At 35.2% G+C, this 20,934-nt stretch overlaps 1 protein-coding gene across 1 annotated transcript in view; it reads left to right on the top strand.

Annotated features, from left to right (window-relative positions):
- Positions 1 to 20,590, top strand: part of MMRN1 (multimerin 1) — a 65,871-nt gene extending 45,281 nt beyond the window's left edge. The window contains exons 6-8 of the mRNA XM_070045537.1: positions 3,116 to 5,101; positions 18,672 to 18,824; positions 20,045 to 20,590. Of these exons, the coding sequence (XP_069901638.1) occupies positions 3,116 to 5,101; positions 18,672 to 18,824; positions 20,045 to 20,466 (2,561 nt within the window). The 3' untranslated portion in view covers positions 20,467 to 20,590. The remainder of the gene's footprint in view (positions 1 to 3,115; positions 5,102 to 18,671; positions 18,825 to 20,044) is intronic.
- The last annotated feature ends 344 nt before the right edge of the window (positions 20,591 to 20,934 follow it).

The raw sequence follows: 20,934 nt of genomic DNA, 5'->3' as shown, positions 1-20,934 counted from the left end.
AAACAGACAAACAGCTGCAGCTCAACCAAACCCTCTTGCCTCTCCTCCCCTCCCTGGGGCGGGGCACCCGGCCTCCACTGAAGTTTTAAAGCATGAGAGTACCTTCTAATTTTTACTTTGATTGTTTACTTTTTTTCCTAGTTAATTTGATCAAGATTCTGTACTGAATTTTACCTATTACAGTGTTTTCGCCTATTTTCATTCTTTTTCTGACTTTCAGATCATGTAGTTTTTCCCTTGCTGTAGTTAAAATCTGTTGTTATTGTCCACAATTAATTAATTAATTTAATTACGCTTAAGTTTTATTTTACCTTGTCAATCTTGAAAAACATTTTAAGCCAGAATTATGAGGTTATAAATCCTAGGGAAGTCTGATTCCTAACCTTAATTATTTTATTGTGTTTCATCGAGCTGTTTTCATCATGAGAATTAAAGACAATTTTAACCCACAGGAAATGACTAAATGATCCTGTAGAAAGTGCAATAAAAATAACTTTGCTATTAAGTAGTTAATTAAGCAGTTAATAGCACTTTAAGTAGTATTAAGTAGTTAATAGCACTTACACTTAGTGAAGCTAATATATTCTATTTTAAGCATAAGAAATCTAATTTTCCAAATTTCATTTTCTGTGTAGCATCTAGAATGTACTCAACAAAGATTTGTTGTATAAATGAGTGACATGTCAAATGCTAAGTAAAATTTAGAAAATAAAAATACTTTAAAACTTTTCTTGGTATGATTATTCATGTTAGTAAATGCAAAAGTTAGGACTGTTTCAGTATAATTTATCTTAACTGCAGCTATATAATCTTTTCTAAGCCTTTCCTTAGTACTTTGGTGCTGTGTGTCACTGATTACTATTTCATACTTCATGTGCTTTTATTATTTTTTTCTATTACATACAAGTTGATTTTCACTTACTTATAGTTTCTAGACTTTTAAGTTTATATCAGTTTCCACTAGGTTTAGAAATGTAAAATAAATTTTTGTACTCTGGAAATCCTAGACCCTAAAGATCAATTAAAAACATGCATCTTTAAGGTCTAGGATTTCCAAGGAAATATTTATCCATTCACAGCTTTGTCTTTGTACCACATTAATTAGCATCAAGACCCTCAAACAATATATCATTCTATTTGGTATGATTGCTCTTTCACAATATGTTTTATGGAGGTCTCTCAAGCAACTTAAATACTTTTTAAAACTCGCTTACAAAATAGAGACATGTAGGGACTATGTATTTTTATCCTATAATCATCTTTCTTGAATAGACTTCATAGTAGCCATAACTTACTTCACAATACTCCATTGTACAGACCTTCCTGATTAAAATGCTTTGTATTATGTTGCCTGTATTTTACCTTATAGATATTGGCTACATGTTTGAATGAACATATCTTCCATTTATACCTGTTTCATTGCCATGTACTATAAATATGCCTCAAGCATGTTTTATTTTTCCCATTTTCTGTTTTTGTATGTAACAGGTTTGTTTCTATGTTTTTACATGTTTGAATATTTATTTCCTGTTCTAAGTAGTTCTGAATAGTTCAAGACCCTTTTTTTCTTTTTCCTTTTTTTTTCTAATGCTACGTTTATAACTATCCATAATTCTGGCTCGTGATCAGTCTATTCTTTCTAAAGGGGAGATAACTAGTATGTGCTTCATTAGTGGCAAGTTTCCTCTCCTCTTTTTGTTAAGAATTAATGTCATGATATTGTAAATCAACTATATTTCAATAGAAATATTTTAAAAAAGAATTATCAAACTAAAAATAAATAAAATCACCTAAAAAATTAATGTCGGGCTTCCCTGGTGGCGCAGTGGTTGAGAGTCCGCCTGCCGATGCAGGGGACACAGGTTCGTGTCCCGGTCTGGGAAGATCCCACATGCCGCAGAGCGGCTGGGCCTGTGAGCCATGGCCGCTGAGCCTGCGCGTCCAGAGCTTGTGCTCCGCAACGGGAGAGGCCACAACAGTGAGAGGCCCGCGTACCGCAAAAAAAAAAAATTAATGTCATATTATGAGAGTCAATGTGTATCTTAAATTTCTGTCATTTGACTTAGTTTTGTGATCCTCAAACCTCTCATTATTTTTATTTTATTGTTATTATGAACTATTGTTGAATCTTGTGATTATTACTTCATATTGTTCCTCCTCTGGGAACCTCATTAAATTTCGTCTCTGCAGTCAATATATTAAATTTTTTTTTTTCTTGCGGTACGCGGGCCTCTCACTGTTGTGCCTCTCCCGTTGCGGAGCACAGGCTCCGGACACACAGGTTCAGCGGCCATGGCCCACGGGCCCAGCCGCTCCGTGGCACGTGGGATCTTCCCGGACCGGGGCACGAACTCATGTCCCCTGCATCGGCAGGCGGACTCTCAACCACTGCGCCACCAGGGAAGCCCAATATATTAAATTTTATAAGCTCGGAACACTAGTTCTGAAACCTAATTACAGTTGACCCTTGATCGACATATGTTTGAACCTCCTGGGTCCACTTACATAAGCAGACTTGTTTCAATGGTAAATACTACAGTGCTACACAATCCACAGTCGGTTGGTTGAATCTAAGGATGTGCAACTGTGGATTCAGAGGAATCTTGGCTATAATGGAGGGCCAGCTATAAATTATACGTGGAGTTTTAGCTGCGCAGAGGGTCGGCACTCCATTCCCTGCATTGTTCAAGGGTCAACTGTACTAGAAACCTAATAAACAGTCATGAGCTAACATCAGGTATTATTTACTAAGGCAGAAAGCCCCAAACCATTTATTTTTATGCAAGACTAAGGCTAGAATCATTGCATACAAGGGTGTATTAACTGAAGTCGGTAGTAGTTCCTTTATGCCTTTGTCCAGAGAACCTTAGTTCTATGATTCTAGCGTGTTCCCGGCAACTGATTTTTTTCCCTCAGACTTATCAGTTAAGAGGGTGATCACCTTATATGAACTCTAATTTTTTTTAAATTTCATAAGTAAATGTAGTCAAGAGATATTTTCATTATTTCATGTCATTAATGTTTAGTCTCACACTTTTATCTTTTTAGAGCTATCTAAAGTTTACATTATTAAAATCATGTATCATTTATTGTTGTTTATTATTTCTTTCTCCAGGTCTAAAATCCAAAAGCATTAATGATCTGGTGAAAGATATAGTAAGAGAACAATTTAAAATTTTTCAAAATGACATGCAGGAGACCATAGTGCAGCTCTTCAAGACTGTATCAACTCTCTCAGAGGACCTTGAAAACACCAGACAGATAATTCGACAAGTTAATGAAACCGTGGTTTCAGTAGCAGTCCAGCAAAAGTCTGTTTTAATGCAAGAAAATAGGCCCACTTCGACTGATATACTGGATCTAAAAAATCGCATTGTGAGTGTAAGACAAGAAATGACTTTTACATGTGAGAAGCCTATTAAAGAACTAGAAGCAAAGCAGACTCATTTAGAAGGTGCTCTAGAACAGGAGCGCTCAAGGAGCATTCTGTATCATGAATCCCTCAACAAGACCCTTTCTAAAATGAAGGACATGCAGGAGCATCTTTTATCAACTGAACAAGTATCAAATCAGAAGAGTGTTCCAGCCGCTGGATCAGTTAGCAATAACGTCACTGAATACGTGTCTACTCTACATGAGACTGTAAAGAAGCAGGGTTTGATGCTGCTGCGTATGTTCGATGATTTGCACACCCAAGATAGCAAGATTAACAATCTCACCCTTGCTTTGGAGATGGAGAAAGAATCTGTCAGGGAGGAATGTGAACACATGTTATCCAAATGCAGAGATGATTTTAAATTTCAAATTAAGGACACAGAAGAGAATTTACAAGTTTTAAACCAAACATTGGTTGAGGTTCTCTTTCCAATGGACACTAAGATGGATAAAATGAATGAGCAACTAAATGATCTGACTTACGATATGGAGATTCTTCAACCCTTGCTCGAGCAGGGAGCATCCTTTAGAGAGACAATGACGTATGAGCAACCAAAAGAAGTAGTAGCTACAAAGAAAAAAGTGGAAAATCTGATGACTGCTGTTAGCAGTCTAAATTTGCTTATCAAAGAACTTACAAAAAGATACAACTTACTTAGAAATGAAGTACAGAGTCGTGGGGATTCCTTAGACAGACGTATCAATGAACATGCCTTAGAAATGGAAGACGGTCTAAATAAGACAATAACTATTATAAATAATGCCATTGACTTCATTCAAGATAACTACATGCTAAAAGAGACTTTAGATACAACAAAGTATAATCCTGAGGTCCATCACAAATGTACCCAAAATATGGAGACTATTTTGACATTCATTTCTCAGTTCCAACGTTTGAATGATTCTATTGAGATTTTGGTCAATGACAATCAGAAATATAACTTTGTTCTGCAAGTTGCCAAGGCCCTTGCAAATATTCCTAAAGATGAAAAACTAAGTCTGTCCAACTTTCAAAAGATTTCTCAAATGATCAATGAAACCAGTTCCCAAGTGATAAAATACCAGCAAATTATGAGTCATTTGGAGGAAAAAATACTCTCAGCCACAAACATTTCCAAAAATTTTGAAACTCGGTTGCAAGGCGTTGAGTCTAAAGTGACCAAGACGCTCATACCTTATTATGTTTCACTAAAAAAAGGCTTTGTGGCTACAAATGAGAGAGACCAGGCTCTACAACTGCAGGTACTAAATTCCAGATTTAAAGCACTGGAAGCAAAATCCATTCATCTTTCCATTAATTTCTCTTTACTTAACAAGACTCTCTATGAAGCTTTAACAATATGTCATGATGCTTCTACAAGTATATCAGAACTGAATGCTACCATACCCAAGATAAAAGGTTCCATACCAGATACTCAGCTTCTTCAGAAAGGTCTGACAGAATTTGTGGAATCAGTGATTGAAATAAAAACTCAAATTGCCCTATCTAATTTAACTCAGTATATAAACCAATCATTGTCTGGTAGTCTTGCAAACATTGTCAAGTCACAGAAGCAAATAAAACCATTGCTGAAGAAACCCAATACACTTAAGAAACCAACAGTGAATCTGACCACTGTCCTGATGGGCCGGACCCAAAGAAACACAGACAACATTCTACTTCCCGGTAAGCTATTGTTAAAAATTAACTTTTAATCTCTTTTCCTATTTAAGTGGTATTTAGTAGGTCTGTATGGTTTAGCAAGACCATAAGATATAAAGAACACTTACTTAAACTTGAGTAAATAGTTAAGAAATTCAAAGATCCCTGATATATTATTTGAAGCTGATTTTATCCTATATAAAGCAGACATCAATACAAAACAACTGTTTATAGTGTAAATATTTTTCTCATATTTCTTAACTTTTTTTCTGACAAGACCCCTATAAAACAATCAAGTTTGCCCTTGTAGAACATTTTTCTTTACATGTGTAATTAAAGGAAGCTATTAGACAATGAGCTCCCTGATGAGTAAGACCAGATTGTATCCTATTCATTTTGGTGTTACCTGGCAAAGTGTCAGTATGCAACAGGAACTCAGTGAATATCTGTTGAATGACTGTCTGGCTGAGTGAAGGTACAGTGAGCAGGTATTTAGTTTGGGCAGATCACAGAAGGCCTTGAATGACAAGCTAAGTATCTTAGTCCCTTTGGGCTGCTTTAACAAAATGCCACGGACTGGGTAGCTTAGAAACAACAGAAATTTATTTCTCGACGTTTTAGAGACTGGAAAGTCCAAAATCAGGGCCCTCTTTCTGGTTCACTTGGTTCCAGTAATTGCATGCTGTGTCCTCACATGGCAGAAGGGGTGAGGGAGCTCTGGGAACACTAATCCTATTCATGAGGGCTCCATCCTTATCTCCTAAGCACCTCCAAAGGCCCCACCTCCTAATATCAGCAACTGTGGAAGTTACGATATGAACATATAAATTTTGGGGAGATACATTCAAGGCATGTAGACATGATTTTGTAAAGAACGGTCTTTGAAAATTTCAAGCAGAGCATTGGGTATGGTGAGAACTGTGTCTCAGAAGCACGAAGCTAGGAGTAGCGTGTAGCATGACTACAAAGAAGAAATCAGAGATACCAGTTAGGACACTATTGGCAAGATCAGTGAAAGCCAGATCTTAGGAAGAGGTAGTTGCATCAGAGGAGATGGGTATGAATAGTGTCATGAAAGTAACATCAACAGAAACAGAAAGATTGTGGGAAAATTAATGGTCTAAGGAACAACAAATCATGATTCCGGTCCTAGTTATTTCCGTATGTTTCTGTGTAGCCTTGAGTAATTCCCCTCTCTGGGTCTCGGCTTCTTCCTTTTATGAGATGGGATTGCAGTAGGTATTTTTCTGAGCTCATTAGTAGAAATATGTTGCAGACTGCATTGCTGTAAAAAAACATGAGCTTTTCACAGCCTGAATACACAGCACTTGGGGAGGGGAGAGATCTAGAATATTCTGCGGTTTTGCATTTGGGAAATGAGAGGGTTGAAGTACCATTGACAGATGTTGTAAACACCAGAGAAGCACACATTTGGGAAGAAAGAGGAATTTAGTGTAGTGCATATAAACTACTTAATAGTCTCTCTGTATGAAAGAAGTGTTTTATTAAGATGTCTGGCATATGAGTAATATTAAATAATCTTTCCACAATGAAAAGAATAGCTACGGACTCTTATTAAAAGAAATACAGTGAACCTCTCATATGAGTCTGCTGTTAAAATATACACTCATTTGGATGAATTTTGAATTTTATTGCTTTTTCATTACAGAAGGGTAATCATTATCCTAGCTTAACATGACCCTTCATGTTTAATCTCTGAATGTTCAGAGAATATGAAAAATCACAGAATAATACAAAGTTGAGTTGTCTCTTGACTATTTAAGCTATTGTATTTATTTATGACTCATTCCAAATTAATCTGACCCAGGAGGACTAATCTTACCATGTGGGATCACAGAACAAATTATTTAGGCTTACATGTTTCCAAGAGAAAAGTAGTATTTCAGTACAAGATGTTCTTACAATAATCATTTTAGGAAAAATATTGAGTTGCTCTTTCTCCAAACTACTTTAATCCTTGGTTCTCTTGTGGACACTGCAAATGAGTTTCAGTTAAACTCTGCAGGATATGTGATCATACACCAGGCAAACTGGGTCATTCTTTTTTCCTTAAACCAAAAAATACCCGTATCTCTACAGTAAGTATAAATTTAAATAGCTTCAAAATTAATTGAGTTAAGAGACTCAGTAGAACATAAGAACTAATAAACTTTCAGAGTATAAAGAATGCATGTTAGGAGCTTATAAAAATTGCATTGAGACATTTATATCAAGTTGACTCAATATTGGGCTTAATGGGCTAATAATTAACTTAGTACTGATTCTCTTTTTAATGATGCCTTGATATAATTGTTTCTTGTTCCTTTATTTACTGTAAGTAGAATTTTTCTAGGCCTCAAGTTAATAATTAATTAAAAGTTCTTTATTTTATCTTTGTAAAGACAACCCATAATGATGTCAGGGCAATAAAGGTATATTGGCCTAATTTCATATGTGGGGCAGATATTCACTGTACCGCAGGATCAGCAACAAAAATGTGTGAGGCCCTTTCAAGTGGATGCGTAGATATGCGTGCTCATTAAGCCGGCTCTGCTTCTATGGGTCGTAAAACTGATGGTATTCATTGAACAGCTGAGCAGGTAAAGTCTATGCAAGATAATGAAACCAGTGGACTCAGGCTAAATTCTCCTCTAAGAAAAAACCAATTGCAAAATAAACTACTTCCTTGGATACCAACTGTGAGACACACTGCCATACTAGTTAAATTTGGCTGTGTTTCCTTTGACCTTTGCTATGATACTGTAAATACTGTCTAGCCACATTACTCCCCTACCTAACACCAGAAGGTAATTTATCACGATTTTACAAATCTCACAATAATATTATTCAGATTATAGCCACCATCATTTGCAGAATAAATGCAGTTTGTAGAAAGAAAAACCACAGAAACATAGTTTTTAAAATTTAATCTTGTTTTTTCTTTTTTTAAATTGAAGTATAGTCGATTTATAATATAGTGTTAGTTTCAGGTGTACAGCACAGTGATGCAGTTATACGGTTATACATATATGTTCTTTTTAAGATTCTTTTCCCTTCTGGTTATTACAAAATGTTGAGTAGAGTTCCCTGTGCTATACAGTAGGTCCTTGTTTTATGTCTGGATTTTTTGTTTGTTTTTTTAAGATGTTGGGGGTAGGAGTTTATTAATTTATTTAGTTATTTTTGCTGTGTTGGGTCTTCGTTTCTGTGCGAGGGCTTTCTCTAGTTGTGGCAAGCGGGGGCCACTCTTCATCGCGGTGCACGGGCCTCTCACTATCGTGGCCTCTCTTGTTGCAGAGCACAGGCTTCAGACACGCAGGCTCAGTAGTTGTGGCTCACGGGCCCAGTTGCTCCACGGCATGTGGGATCCTCCCAGACCAGGGCTCGAACCTGTGTCCCCTGCATTAGCGGGCAGATTCTCAACCACTGCGCCACCAGGGAAGCCCTGTTTGTCTGTTTTATATAGAGTAGTGTGTATATGTTAATCCCAACCTCCTCATTTATCCCTCCTCCCTCCCCCTTTCCCCTTTGGTAACCATAAGTTTGTTTTCTATGTCTGTGACTCTCTTTCTGTTTAATCTTAATTTTAATAACTGATAACCTCCTTTGAAGCCTAATAATAGTAATACTATAATGATGTAATATTGGACACCATGTATTAACACTTACTACATCCCAGGCACTGTACAAATTATACTACATATGTTCTTTCATTTAATATCTATGAGGTAGCTATCATTATTCTTATTTTGAAGGTGAGTAAACTAACCCTCAGAGAGATGAACTAAGGGATCCTGCCTAAGGTCATGCAACTAGTAAGTGATGGAGCCTGACTCCTGGTCTGTTGGACTCAGGGCTCCGCTCAACTACTGTACTGAAGTAGATTGTGAAGTCTATTCACCTGCCTTTCTCTTCCTTCTGCTTGTGTTTGACGAATCATATCTATCTCAGAGTCTGGCCATATCTGAATATTCCGTATGGCCAGAGTTGATATTCCCAGGGAGTTTGCTTTCTTGAGGACCCAAATATTACCACTTGTTTCTGCGTTGACCAGAAGGAAGTGAAAAGGCTACTTTTCAGTTTAGCTTTTCTGTGTTAATGGCCAGTGGGCAGTTGTCATTGAAAGTTGGCATCAGTTGTTCACCATATCTTCTCTGAGCTGATGCAGTGGGAGGTAACATTCAGAGTTCTCTTCCATATCACTTTCTCCTGAGCCATTCCCACATCCAGTTATGCTAATTATGATTCCTCTCAGGCCAATTCTGATAGATAAACTGTTCTGGTTGAATCCCTAAATATTTGATTTGTTTCTAAACAAAAGTCCAGTAGACACCAAGAGGATTTTATTTCCTCTTTGAAGATTTGTTTGTGGAGCAATTGGCAGATTTGTCCCCGCAGAGCAGGTCGGGCTGCTTGCCTTGCAAGAGGAGCTGAATCCTGAATTGAATTGTTGTAACAATGTCAGCAGCATGGCTGACGACGCGCCTTCTGCTCCTGAGACCATTGACTTTTTATTTTAACCGTTCCTCCAGTATTTACTAAGTATATTTAACTCTCCTTAATAAACCTTTTATTCATCACTGTCACTTTAACTACTCTTCTTAAGAAAGACTACGTTCTGTAACAGATTTGGCAGTATACCAAATACAACTTTTAAATTATCATTTCTGTGAATATAAGCAATTTAAAAGAAAAAATAAGAACCTAGTGAATATTTTACTGTCTTACATCACTTTCAAACCATTTCTAAATTCTGTGACACAGCACAGAGGCAGTTGTGATGACTAAGAAGCACTGAACTTGGAATCAGGAAAACAAAGTTTAAGTCCTGCCTAGCAATGTGTTTATTTGTAAAAGTCATTTATTTTTCTAAAACTTACTTTCCTCATTTATAAAATTAGAATAACATATCTACCTTACAAAGTTTGAGAATCAAAGAAATCAACTTTCATACAGTGTATTATTGAGGTAGTTAGGACTATATGATACAATTTTCTCAGCTATATTCGATGTTTATATTTTATTTTCTCTAAAATTTTCACTTAATATTTGATAGGTAATTATTTCCATGTAGCAACGTAATTTAAATGCTCATCGTATTCCATTGTTCCATCGTTAATTTATGTCACTGTGTTTTAAACTCAGCATATGTTGATAAATGAGCTTATGCTTACCACATAATAAATCAAAAAGAACAGGATTAAAAATATAAAGGCTTAAATGTATAAAAATGCATGGGTACTGACAAGCACTAAAAAATATCCACAAAAGTGTTAACAAGAGTTTTTTCCAAGGTATTTCAACTCTTTATATGCTTTTCCATATCATAAAAAATAAACATTCTCACATATACCTCAGGATAAGTTGACTTCTATACAAAATATTGAACATAAGCTAATTAAATTTTGAAGGATAGCTACTTGAATTGAGTTTACGATGTGTTCTGTAAGGTATCCAAAATGACACACAAGCTTGCTATGCTAGAAGCATTCATGGGACTCAGCATTTAGTTATACACACAGCTAAGGATTATTACAGTGAAATAATAGATGAGAGGATCAGCAAGGGGGAAAGACCCAGGCGGAGTCTGGAGAAATCCATGCATAGGCTTTCTTATGCTCTCTCCCTCCCATGAGGGGGTGTACTTCTATGTGTTCTGTTTTCCAGTCACCAAAAAATGCAGTCACATGTGTGCAATTTTTCTGCCCAGAGAAGACCATCAGATATTAAGCTCTCAAGGGTTTTATTGGGGCTCACACTGCTATAACAATGTACCATGGATAAAGTGGCTTATAGTCAAGAGAAATTCACTTCTCACAGTTCTGAGATCAGGCCGGCATGGTCAGGTTCTGATGAGAGCCCTCTTCTGGATTGCAGACTGTCAACTTCTTGTTTTATTCTCACATGGCAGAAAGGGAAGGAGTGAGAGAGTTCTCTGGGGTCCCTTTTAAAAGGGCACTAATCCTATTCGTGAAGGCACCACCCTAAATACCTAAATGACCTAAATACCTCCCACAGGCCCCACCTCCTAGTACCATCACCTGGGGAGTTAGGAATTCCACCTCTGAGTTTTTGGGGGACACAAACATTCACTCCATAATAGGGCTGGTCACGTAGGTACCCTCTGTTGAGCACATAACAAAACTCCATACTCTAAAAGGAAAGTAGACATTCAGCATAAACCATATAGCTTGTCTGAAGAGTCAGGGCACTGCAAAAGACACTTTTTAAATAGTTAGAGAATAGAGACAAGCCAAGTTCCCAGGCATAGATCAAGGGAAAATCCTTGCAAGTCAGCCTTTCTAAAGGCAGCAGTCTCAGGCCTGTTATATTGACTCTTTTCTGCTCATGATATTAAAGATATTCTTTGTGTCAGAGTTGGTTAGCAAACCTGTCTTCTGGGGACAGCCTCCCCAGTTTGTGTCAATAAAACATATCAGTATTGAAAAGAATATTAAATGAACTAGTTTTTGTTCATTGTTCCCTGGGAGAAGAAAAGACTCCCCTACTTTTCCAGAGGATGCCCCTTTGTATGGAAGGATGACAGTTGAAGAGAGGATGCTGACAAAATTAACAATCCTTTCCTGCTTCATGTCTTGCAATAAAGTGACCATGGTACCTAAGGTGAACAGTCAGAAACTCATGCACTTGACACTCACATCTGAACCAAAATTTATGACCCATGGTCTGACAATAAAAAGGAAATGGGACAGGATACCAGGTTCCATTTACATAGTCACTGCATATGCTGGGATTCGTTTTCTAACAAGAATCACAGGAGCTATTTCTCAACAATAGACTGTTTCTTTGACACCAAAGTTTTGACACCAAATTTGATTATTAACTGGTCTGTAATTAAATACACTGAATAGATGTCTTTCCACCAGTCCCTGACAACACTATAAGTTCCAAATTGCACATGATAGTATTATTTTGTGCTGTATTGATTATCAAACATGAAAAAGAAGGTGCTGGGATTATTAAATCACAGATTGTGACCATGTGGCACAGCAGTCTGAGTGGACATGATACTCGCACCTTGACAAAAAAATTGCAGCATAAAAAAATAGCTCTGCCGTATATTAACTGCGCATGAAATTTGAAAAACATACCCTAAAAGTTGTAATTGCCAGTTTTACTATACACAGCCTCAAAGTGGATCTGAATGGAAATAATAAGTATTTTATTATAAATTTAATTTGAATTATTCAAAGCTGTTTATTTTGAATATCATTGTTTTAGGGGAAAATATCACATGGCACTTTGTTGATACTATGGATTAATGAAAACTCAAGTCTCTTCACCTCTCGAACAAATTACCAGAAAAATTATTACACAGTGTTTGGACAGCTAAAGAAATCAGTGAAAGACAGTTATTGTGTGTCAATGTGCCAGAGTCATATAGGAATTAAAATACACACCTAACTTTTACAAAAAAGGAAATCAATTTTTATAGTTAATCAACAGTCCTTTAAGAACTCTTTTCTAGGCTTTATAATCCTAAGCAAGCGTTAAATTTAAAATTTTTCATGGATATTTAGATTCGAGAGGCATCAGCACAAATATTGTGCCAATAAAATCAGGTATTGTTATAGATGCTTTGGATACATCATAACATTTTTAAAAAAATCTATCTTCTTGGAGTTTACACTCTAGCAAGGATAGAGAAAAAAAACATAAGTAAAAATGTAAATTACATAGTATGTTAAAAGGTGATAAATATTATGCATAAAAGAAAAAGCAGAGAAAGGTAGAGAAGCAGAGTTTTGTGGGATGTGTTGAGTGTGTTGGGAGCCAAGTGCAGTATTATTAAATAAGATGGTGGGATAGGCTTCAACTGTGGGAAAAATAGTGAATTCTGCAGGCAACTGGGGATATAATGGAAACTTTGTTATTTTGTTGTAACAAAAGTTGACAGTGCAAGATGTACCTATAGAGTAATGTGATATTTGGTTGTTATGTTTTAAGTTTTAAAATTTTTTCCATGTGCTTTTGAACACTATGCTGTTATAAAGCTGTTTTGAATGTGAAAGAAAAGAAACATGCCACAGCATATACTAAGCACTAAATGAATGTTATAGGAGTTCATTATCATAAGAGTTTCGTGTCTCATTGAGAACTGGATGTTTGGACAAATCTCATGGAAGAGGTAGCTTTGGGCTGAGCATTTATTCAATCAACCGTTTACACACTGTGTTGAGTATAATATGTTTAAATTCATCCTATTGTTAACAATTAAACATTTTTGAGCAGGAGTATGACATCACCTCGTATGTGCATTATTACGATTTATTTTGCGTTCTTCCACAGATCAGTCAGAAAATTATTACAGCAGCCCTGGCTTGAATAGATTAAGACTTCAAATAGTGATAGAGAAAGGAACAAAATGGAAACTAGGAATGTTAGTTAAAAGTGAATATATATTCAGTAGAAAACAGCTAATTGAAAATACAAACTCTTAGAATAAAGAATAACACCAAAGTTTAAATAAAGCATCAGTGATGGGAAGTTGGTCAATTCCATTAATGGAAATAGGAAGGTTAAGGAGGAAGTACAGTTGTACACAGGAAGAGAAGTTTATTCTGTGATACATGAGTTTAAAGATCTCTTATCCCTATAGAAATGTCCAGAAGTCATTTACAAATGTAGGTCTGGAACCAAAAGAGGGTTTGTAGATAAAAAGTGGAAATTATTGCACAGAAGTGATATCTGAGGACAAAGAAGTGAATTAGGTAGCTAAAGAAAAAGAAAAGAACTGAAGACAGAAACATGGAGATTTCCTTTATTTGAAGAGAGCACGGGGGTTGGGGGAGGAGTAATCAGAACCATCAGAACAAGGAAAGTGCGTGATTCTCTGAACTCAAAGTCCTTAAGAAAAAGAAAAAGACAAGAAGACATAGTGATGTAGGAGACCTGTGCAAACAAAATAATAGAAGTAAAAATATTGGGGAGAGGTTTGAGTTTTATGGTATAATTTACATAGAGTTCAAGTCACTGTTTTTGATGTGTAGTCTATGAATTCTGACAGATGTGTAGTCATGCAATCACCACAACAATGAAGATGAAGTACAGTTCTATCACCCCCCCAAAATTCTCTTATGTAACTTTGTAGTCAAACCCTACCTCCACTCCCAGCCACTGGGATCTGTTTTCTTCCCTTACATTTTCAAAGTGTATTAAATCATACACTGTGTGTAAGCTTTTGAGTCTGGCTTCTTTCACTTAGTGTAATATGTTTGAGATCCATCCATGTTGTTGCATGTATTCCTCTTCATTACCCAGTAGTAGTCCATTGTGTACGGCTGTACTACAGTTTGTTTACCCATTTAGTAGTTGAAGGATATGTTGGCTGTTTTCAGTTTGAGGTGATTCTGAATAAAGCTGCTATAAACATTCACATAAAGGTTTTTGTGTACACATATGTTTTCATTTCTCGAGCTAATATGTACCAGTAGCATAGCTTGGTTGTAAGATAAGTACAGTTTTAACTTTATAAGGACAGGCCAATCACTTGCTATTTCCATGAGTAATGTATGAGAATTCTAATTGCTCCACAACCTTGTCAGCACTTGGCACTGTCAATGTTGTTTATTTTACCATTTTAATAAGTGTATTACTGTATCTAATTGTGATTTTATTTTGCATTTTCCTAATGACTAACGTTGTTGAGCATATTTCAATATATTTGCCATTTGTAATACTTCTTTTGATTGAAGATTATGAGAAAAAGGCAAAACAGATGATAATATCAAATAAAAAACATTAAATTTCCTGGGTCATGGCTTAAGATAAATGAAAATAGTTTAATGACAAGGGTTATAATAAATCATCTGGGACAGGGCTACTTCATTTGGTAAAGATTGCTGATATGATTAAATGAGCTTTAAATTATATTTGAAAGGTTGAGAAAAAAGATCCCAGAAACAATATCAAGAACAACAGATGCGATTTAAAAAGAAGAACAAAAATTAAAACTGACAATTGAAGGAAAAGTAGTAAAGATGGTTGGAAACAATATTGCCATCTGTCTATACACCAATGAACAGAATATGAGTGATTAGAGCAATGAATCTGAAAATGTAATATAAACAACTGTTCACATTTCTAGAAGTTGTTGAAAAGGGACATATGAAGTATTTTTAGAGCAATGGAAGGATAAGTATTATTTGATAGGTATAATTTTGATAAATGATGCAACAGAATAGCATTGAAAATTAATGTATCCATCGGTATGAGGGTGAAAACATGTTAGAGAGCATTGGCATCAGGATGAAAGATAAAGAAAAGTTCTAATGTTGTGTGGATACAGTATCTAGAGCAGATACTGGTGGATTTGTATAATGTTTTCCTGTGTATGACAAAACTCACCCAGAGGCAGTGATAGGTCTCCTCACTAACCTGTTTCAAACTCCATTTCTGCCCTAAGCAGAGATCAGAGTTATCTGCTCTCTACAACGTTACTGTTTAAATGAAGAAATAAAAAAATAAAACACTGAAGCTAAAATAGAACTAAGCTTTACAAATTTAAAAATAATTTAAATAAGTAATTAAGAAAAGTAAAACATTATGTTATGTAAAACATATTATATATGACATGTTAGGGGTACTATAAATAAAAATAGAAGACATCAATATAAAGTGGCCTTTCATTTTATTCATTGAATACCTATTGAGTAAGTGCTGAATGAGCGCCAAGAAAGGTTGAGTGGACAGAGTGGTAAATTCAACACAATCCCTCTTCTCACGGAGTTCAGACATTAAGCAAGTAATTAAAATAAAGAATGGTAAATACTGGCAAAGACAGTGCATTGAAAATGTAAGGCGCTCTTCAGTCAGTTCAAATTTAACATGAATATTTATGAAATATGGAAGTAGGATTAATAGAAAAGTGTAACTTGAGCACATATTAGGGCACAGAAAGCAAAGATCAGAACAAATTGAGACTTATGAAACGTTCCAAGACAGTGGTAAAAGTATTTTAGTCATGTTCAGAGCAGGGAAATGAATATTAAAAGATTAGTTATGCTCTTTGCACAAGACAGTAGAATGTTGAGTTGGCAGAACTTAACTAATTGTACGATCTCCAACAAAGAAAATAAATGGACTGGAAGGAGTTTAAGAGGTTATGGAAGCCCAAGGTAGAAGTTGTGGAAAGTCTGCTTGAAATAATTCTATGTCTCTAGAAAAACAAGCCAGTGACATCATAGCATCGAACTCTGCATGATGTTTTAGAACATGTGATGAAGGGATAAGAGTATTAGATTAAGGATGAGGTCATCTACTCCATCTTCCATTGATTTGTTTATTCATCTTTAAAAAGACAATTTAGCACTTCTATATGTCAGGCACTGTGCTAGTCAATAGTGACACAAAGTTTAAGAAATGGAGGACCTGAGCCCTCACCTCACAAAAGCCCACACTCATTGGAAGTAAGGACAAGTGAGCAATTACAGTAGGGTATGATAAATTCAACAGAACTTCAGAGCATCAGACAACAAGTAAGAGAATTCATACAATTAATTCTATCAAAAGGGATGAGGAAAGATGTCAAAAAGAAAATGATGCTTTATTGGAGTCTGATTTTTACTGTTAATTCAAGAAGAAATTGCCTATTGAGCACAAATATGTACAGGAACTTATTATAAAGGTAGCTAACCATTTTTAAAGTATTTTAGTAATAAAGTAAAAAAAATATGAGTCAGATGATATACAAAAGTAGATTTGTAGCTGGTTGCATAATGAAATACAAATAGTTTCAACTGACAAATCAGTGCCAACAAATCTTTGGTTGTATGTTATAAGGCTCTGTACTTGACACTATCCATTAAATATTTTTCTCAAAATGGGAATATAGTCAATATTTTATCATAACTTTAAATAGAGTATAGTTTGTTAAAATATTGCATCATTATATTGTACACCTGAAACTAATAACATAACACCGTAAATCAACTACATTTCAAAAAAATTTTTTTAATTCTAATTATATAGGCATGCAGTTTGGTCACATTTTATATGAATTAGAATTATTAAATATGAGGTAGAATTATTTAAAATATTTATAGATCTCACTCTTGAGACAAATGTTAAAACAAATAACCCTATATTTAAAAATCATCAGTGACCATGATTTGAAATGAGTGAATTGTAAACTGTTTATACTATTTCCACAAGGTGGAGCCACAGTGGTAACTGTGGCCAGTAATGTATTCTTCCAACCTTTCCTCTCCACGTAATTATGAATTATGTTTATAACCATATTCACAATTTGAGGCTTCCTAAATAACTGAAATTATTCTATACCTAATAAGTGAACTGAAACTTGCCGTCTTCAGCAAATCAAACATATTGGGGATTTACCCCACTCTTTTACTGCTGTCTAATATTCCTTGATGAAAAGATACTATAAATTCATTTAATAAGTCCCTCATCAATGGTCATGTAGGTGTCCTACAATTTTTCACTAGTGCAAGTAATATCATAAAGAACTTTCTTGAATAATTATCTTTGTATACATATGCAAGGGTATCTGGAATATATATTCTGGCCAGGAGAAATTTCTGACTCCAAAGCAAAAGAACCTTTTTAATTCTGTCAAATATGGTCAAATTGTCCTCCTATTCGAAGGTTCCAACAATATAAGCTCTAACCAACATTGTATTGAGAATGCCCATTTTCCTTCATATTGCATGATTATTTTGTTTTTAAATGTTGCCACCTGATAAAATGTTGTTGGTGGTAATTTGTTATTCCTTAATTAGTAGTGAGGTTGAAGAAGTTTTGAAAATTTTAATGAGCTTTTGTAGTTTTTGTTCAATGATTTGCCAGTTCATATTATTTGCCCACTTTTCACTATTTTTACAGGTTTACATACTTTTTCTTTTGGATTAGTCAGAAGTTTTCATTTGCTATAATTAGTCATTACATTGTTGTAGCTGTTAAAAAAAATAGTTTCTCTTAATCTGGCACTTTGAAATTCAATAATGGGTGGTTTTCATTGCAAATGAGTTTTAATTCTTAGGTGGTCAAATGTCAGGATTTTTCTTTTATGGCCTCTGGGTTTTGTTTATTTTGTTTGTGTTGAAAGAGCTTTCCAAAATTTTAAAGCTCAACAAAGATATTCCTTTTATTTGACTGTAATGCAATCATATATGTTTTTTTCACATTTAGTATTTTTACACACATGGAATTTATATTTTTATGGATATCCAATTAGCTTAGCACCATTTATTGAATAGACTTTTTTTTTTCTCCAGTGATTTGAAATATTACTTTTGTCATGTACTGGTTCCAAATATACATGATTGTGTGTCCAGGTAGTCTATCTGTTCTACAGTTGACCAAAGTCTTAATATTTACCACACATAAATGCAGTGAATCACAGAATTAGTCCCACTTCCAAAAAGCAGGAAAGGGCTTCAGAAGAAGCCGCTCAGGTAGTTCAGAGATTTGCATGAAGTCCCATGATTACATTGGTGGGTGTCCTGGGCCTGGGAATGCATTTTCCTTAATTCTAATTCTGCTGCAAACTATGATTTGAGATCAACAGGAAAACAGGTCACTTTTACCCTCTTTCATCTTGATTCTTTTTCAGTAACAGAGGAGTATTTAGACTGTAGTAGATCTCCATGCCAGAACGGGGGCACATGTATAAATGGAAGAACTAGCGTTATCTGTGCTTGCCGACATCCTTTTACTGGTGACAACTGTACTGTCAAGGTGGTGGAAGAAAATGCTTTAGCTCCAGGTAAGAAAGTACACGCATCCTTGGATTTGCTCAAGGTCATAAAAACATTTTTTGAACTGTTTACGAATGAATGTTTAGACCTGCTTAATCTGGACTCACTTGAGGATTAATTCCTTTTACTTCTCAAATTAAGTGAATAACATACATGATTTTGTCAGGTAAACTCACTGATATACACAAGTTGAAATTGTCAATATTGGTATAATAGAGGCAGTTTAGTGAAAATCCCCCCCCCACTTATTTTTTTCCTAGTGCATCTTAAAAGAAAATACATATATATATATATGTCGAACTAGTATAAACTTTTTCTCCTCAAACAAGTTGTTAAAGAATACATCTTTGATTCATATCAGATCTGATCCTTTAAATGAAGCCATAATAAGTGAATAGCAGTATGTCTTCTATGAAGGTCAAGTTCATAGTGTCATTTTGACTGGCTAAGGGCTGTTAGAACATGCTCAGATGTATTGAGTAGAACAAGATGCCTTTTTGCCCATTTACTTTCGTAAGTATTGGTTGCTATAGATTTACTTCCAGAGCGTACCATTTCTGATTTTTATACAAGAAAATGTGTGCAGGGCTTAAAATATATTCTCTTTAAAATGACAGCAAAAAAATATGTTGCAGATCAGGCTTTTCTTAATAGTGCGCTGCATAATAAAGAGTACATTTTTTAGTCTGTTTTTAAATCTCACTCTTTGTAAGTACATTTGGCATTAATTACATAGAAGATTGCTTTTGTCTACTTCTCGATAGTGCATACAATTTCATTGGGTTTCTGTTTTAGCCTCTAGAAACTGTTTGACAAGGTGCTGGAAAAATTGTTTCTGCATGATATCAGTTTTAATTCCTGCAAGAGGCTTTAAAACATTCTGACATACCATAATAATCAGAGTGCTTTGAATTCCTTCATCTCTGGAGAGATCAAAGCAACATGCAAATTAATCTCTGAGGCATTTCTATGAGGAAGGTATTGAGTGTTACTACCACCATTCTATCCTGATCTAAACGGAGAAACAGTCTCAGAGAGGCTAAGCAATTTTGGGTAGTTCAGGCAAGAAAAGGGGCAAAAACCCAGACACATATGCCCTTGTTAAGTCTGATGAATGACCTTTTTTCTTCTACTAACGCTTTTTGTAACCGAGATAAAATGATAAAGATATAAACAGAACAAGATCAAAACATGAAAATTAACTCTTTCCATTTTTTTCCGCTAACAGATTTTTCAAAAGGATCTTACAGATATGCACCGATGGTGGCATTTTTTGCATCTCATACATACGGAATGACTGCACCTGGTCCTATCTTATTTAATAACTTGGATGTCAACTATGGCGCCTCATATACTCCAAGAACTGGAAAATTCAGAATCCCCTATCTTGGGGTGTATGTTTTTAAGTATACCATTGAGTCATTTAGTGCTCATATCTCTGGATTTTTAGTGGTTGATGGAGTAGACAAGCTTGCATTTGAGTCTGAAAGTATTAACGGTGAGATATGCTGTGATAGGGTTTTGACTGGGGATGCCTTATTAGAATTAAATTATGGGCAGGAAGTGTGGTTGCACCTTGTAAAAGGAACAATTCCAGCCAAATTTCCCCCTGCTACTACATTTAGTGGTTACTTATTATACCGTACATAAATTAGTGTGAAAGACAGACTGTCACCTTTACTGAGAAGCAGCCAGTGTTTTTATTTATCTTTGCATGCACATTTGCTCTGTTTTTGGTTTTTCCACATGAATGAAAACCAACTTCTTTTTAAAATCTGAGTAAGGCTGCAAGTTTGTTTATTTCATAAATTATTTGAATATCTTTTGGACAACCTGTATATGGAGTTCTTGCTCCTAAGGAGATTTAGAGGCATGGAAAACAAAGTGCATTTGTTCGCATAACCATTCCTATTTTTGTCTTTTCATGTTAAGGCATTTCAGTGTAAAAGAAATATTATAAAATGACAATCACTCAATATTGCCAGTCACAGTAGTCTTTCCAATAGAACATTTAACTTTTGTTATTCTCTGTGTACATAAATATATAACATATGTTTCTTAAATTCACAAATTCAAATAAAGTAGTCAAAGACCAAGAAGTTTCTTTTAACTTTGATT

This window comes from Globicephala melas, chromosome 5 (assembly GCF_963455315.2).
Source record: "Globicephala melas chromosome 5, mGloMel1.2, whole genome shotgun sequence".
Taxonomy (NCBI): domain Eukaryota; kingdom Metazoa; phylum Chordata; class Mammalia; order Artiodactyla; family Delphinidae; genus Globicephala; species Globicephala melas.
Note: the sequence above shows the minus strand (reverse complement) of the source record. Positions and strands in the feature narration are given on the sequence as shown.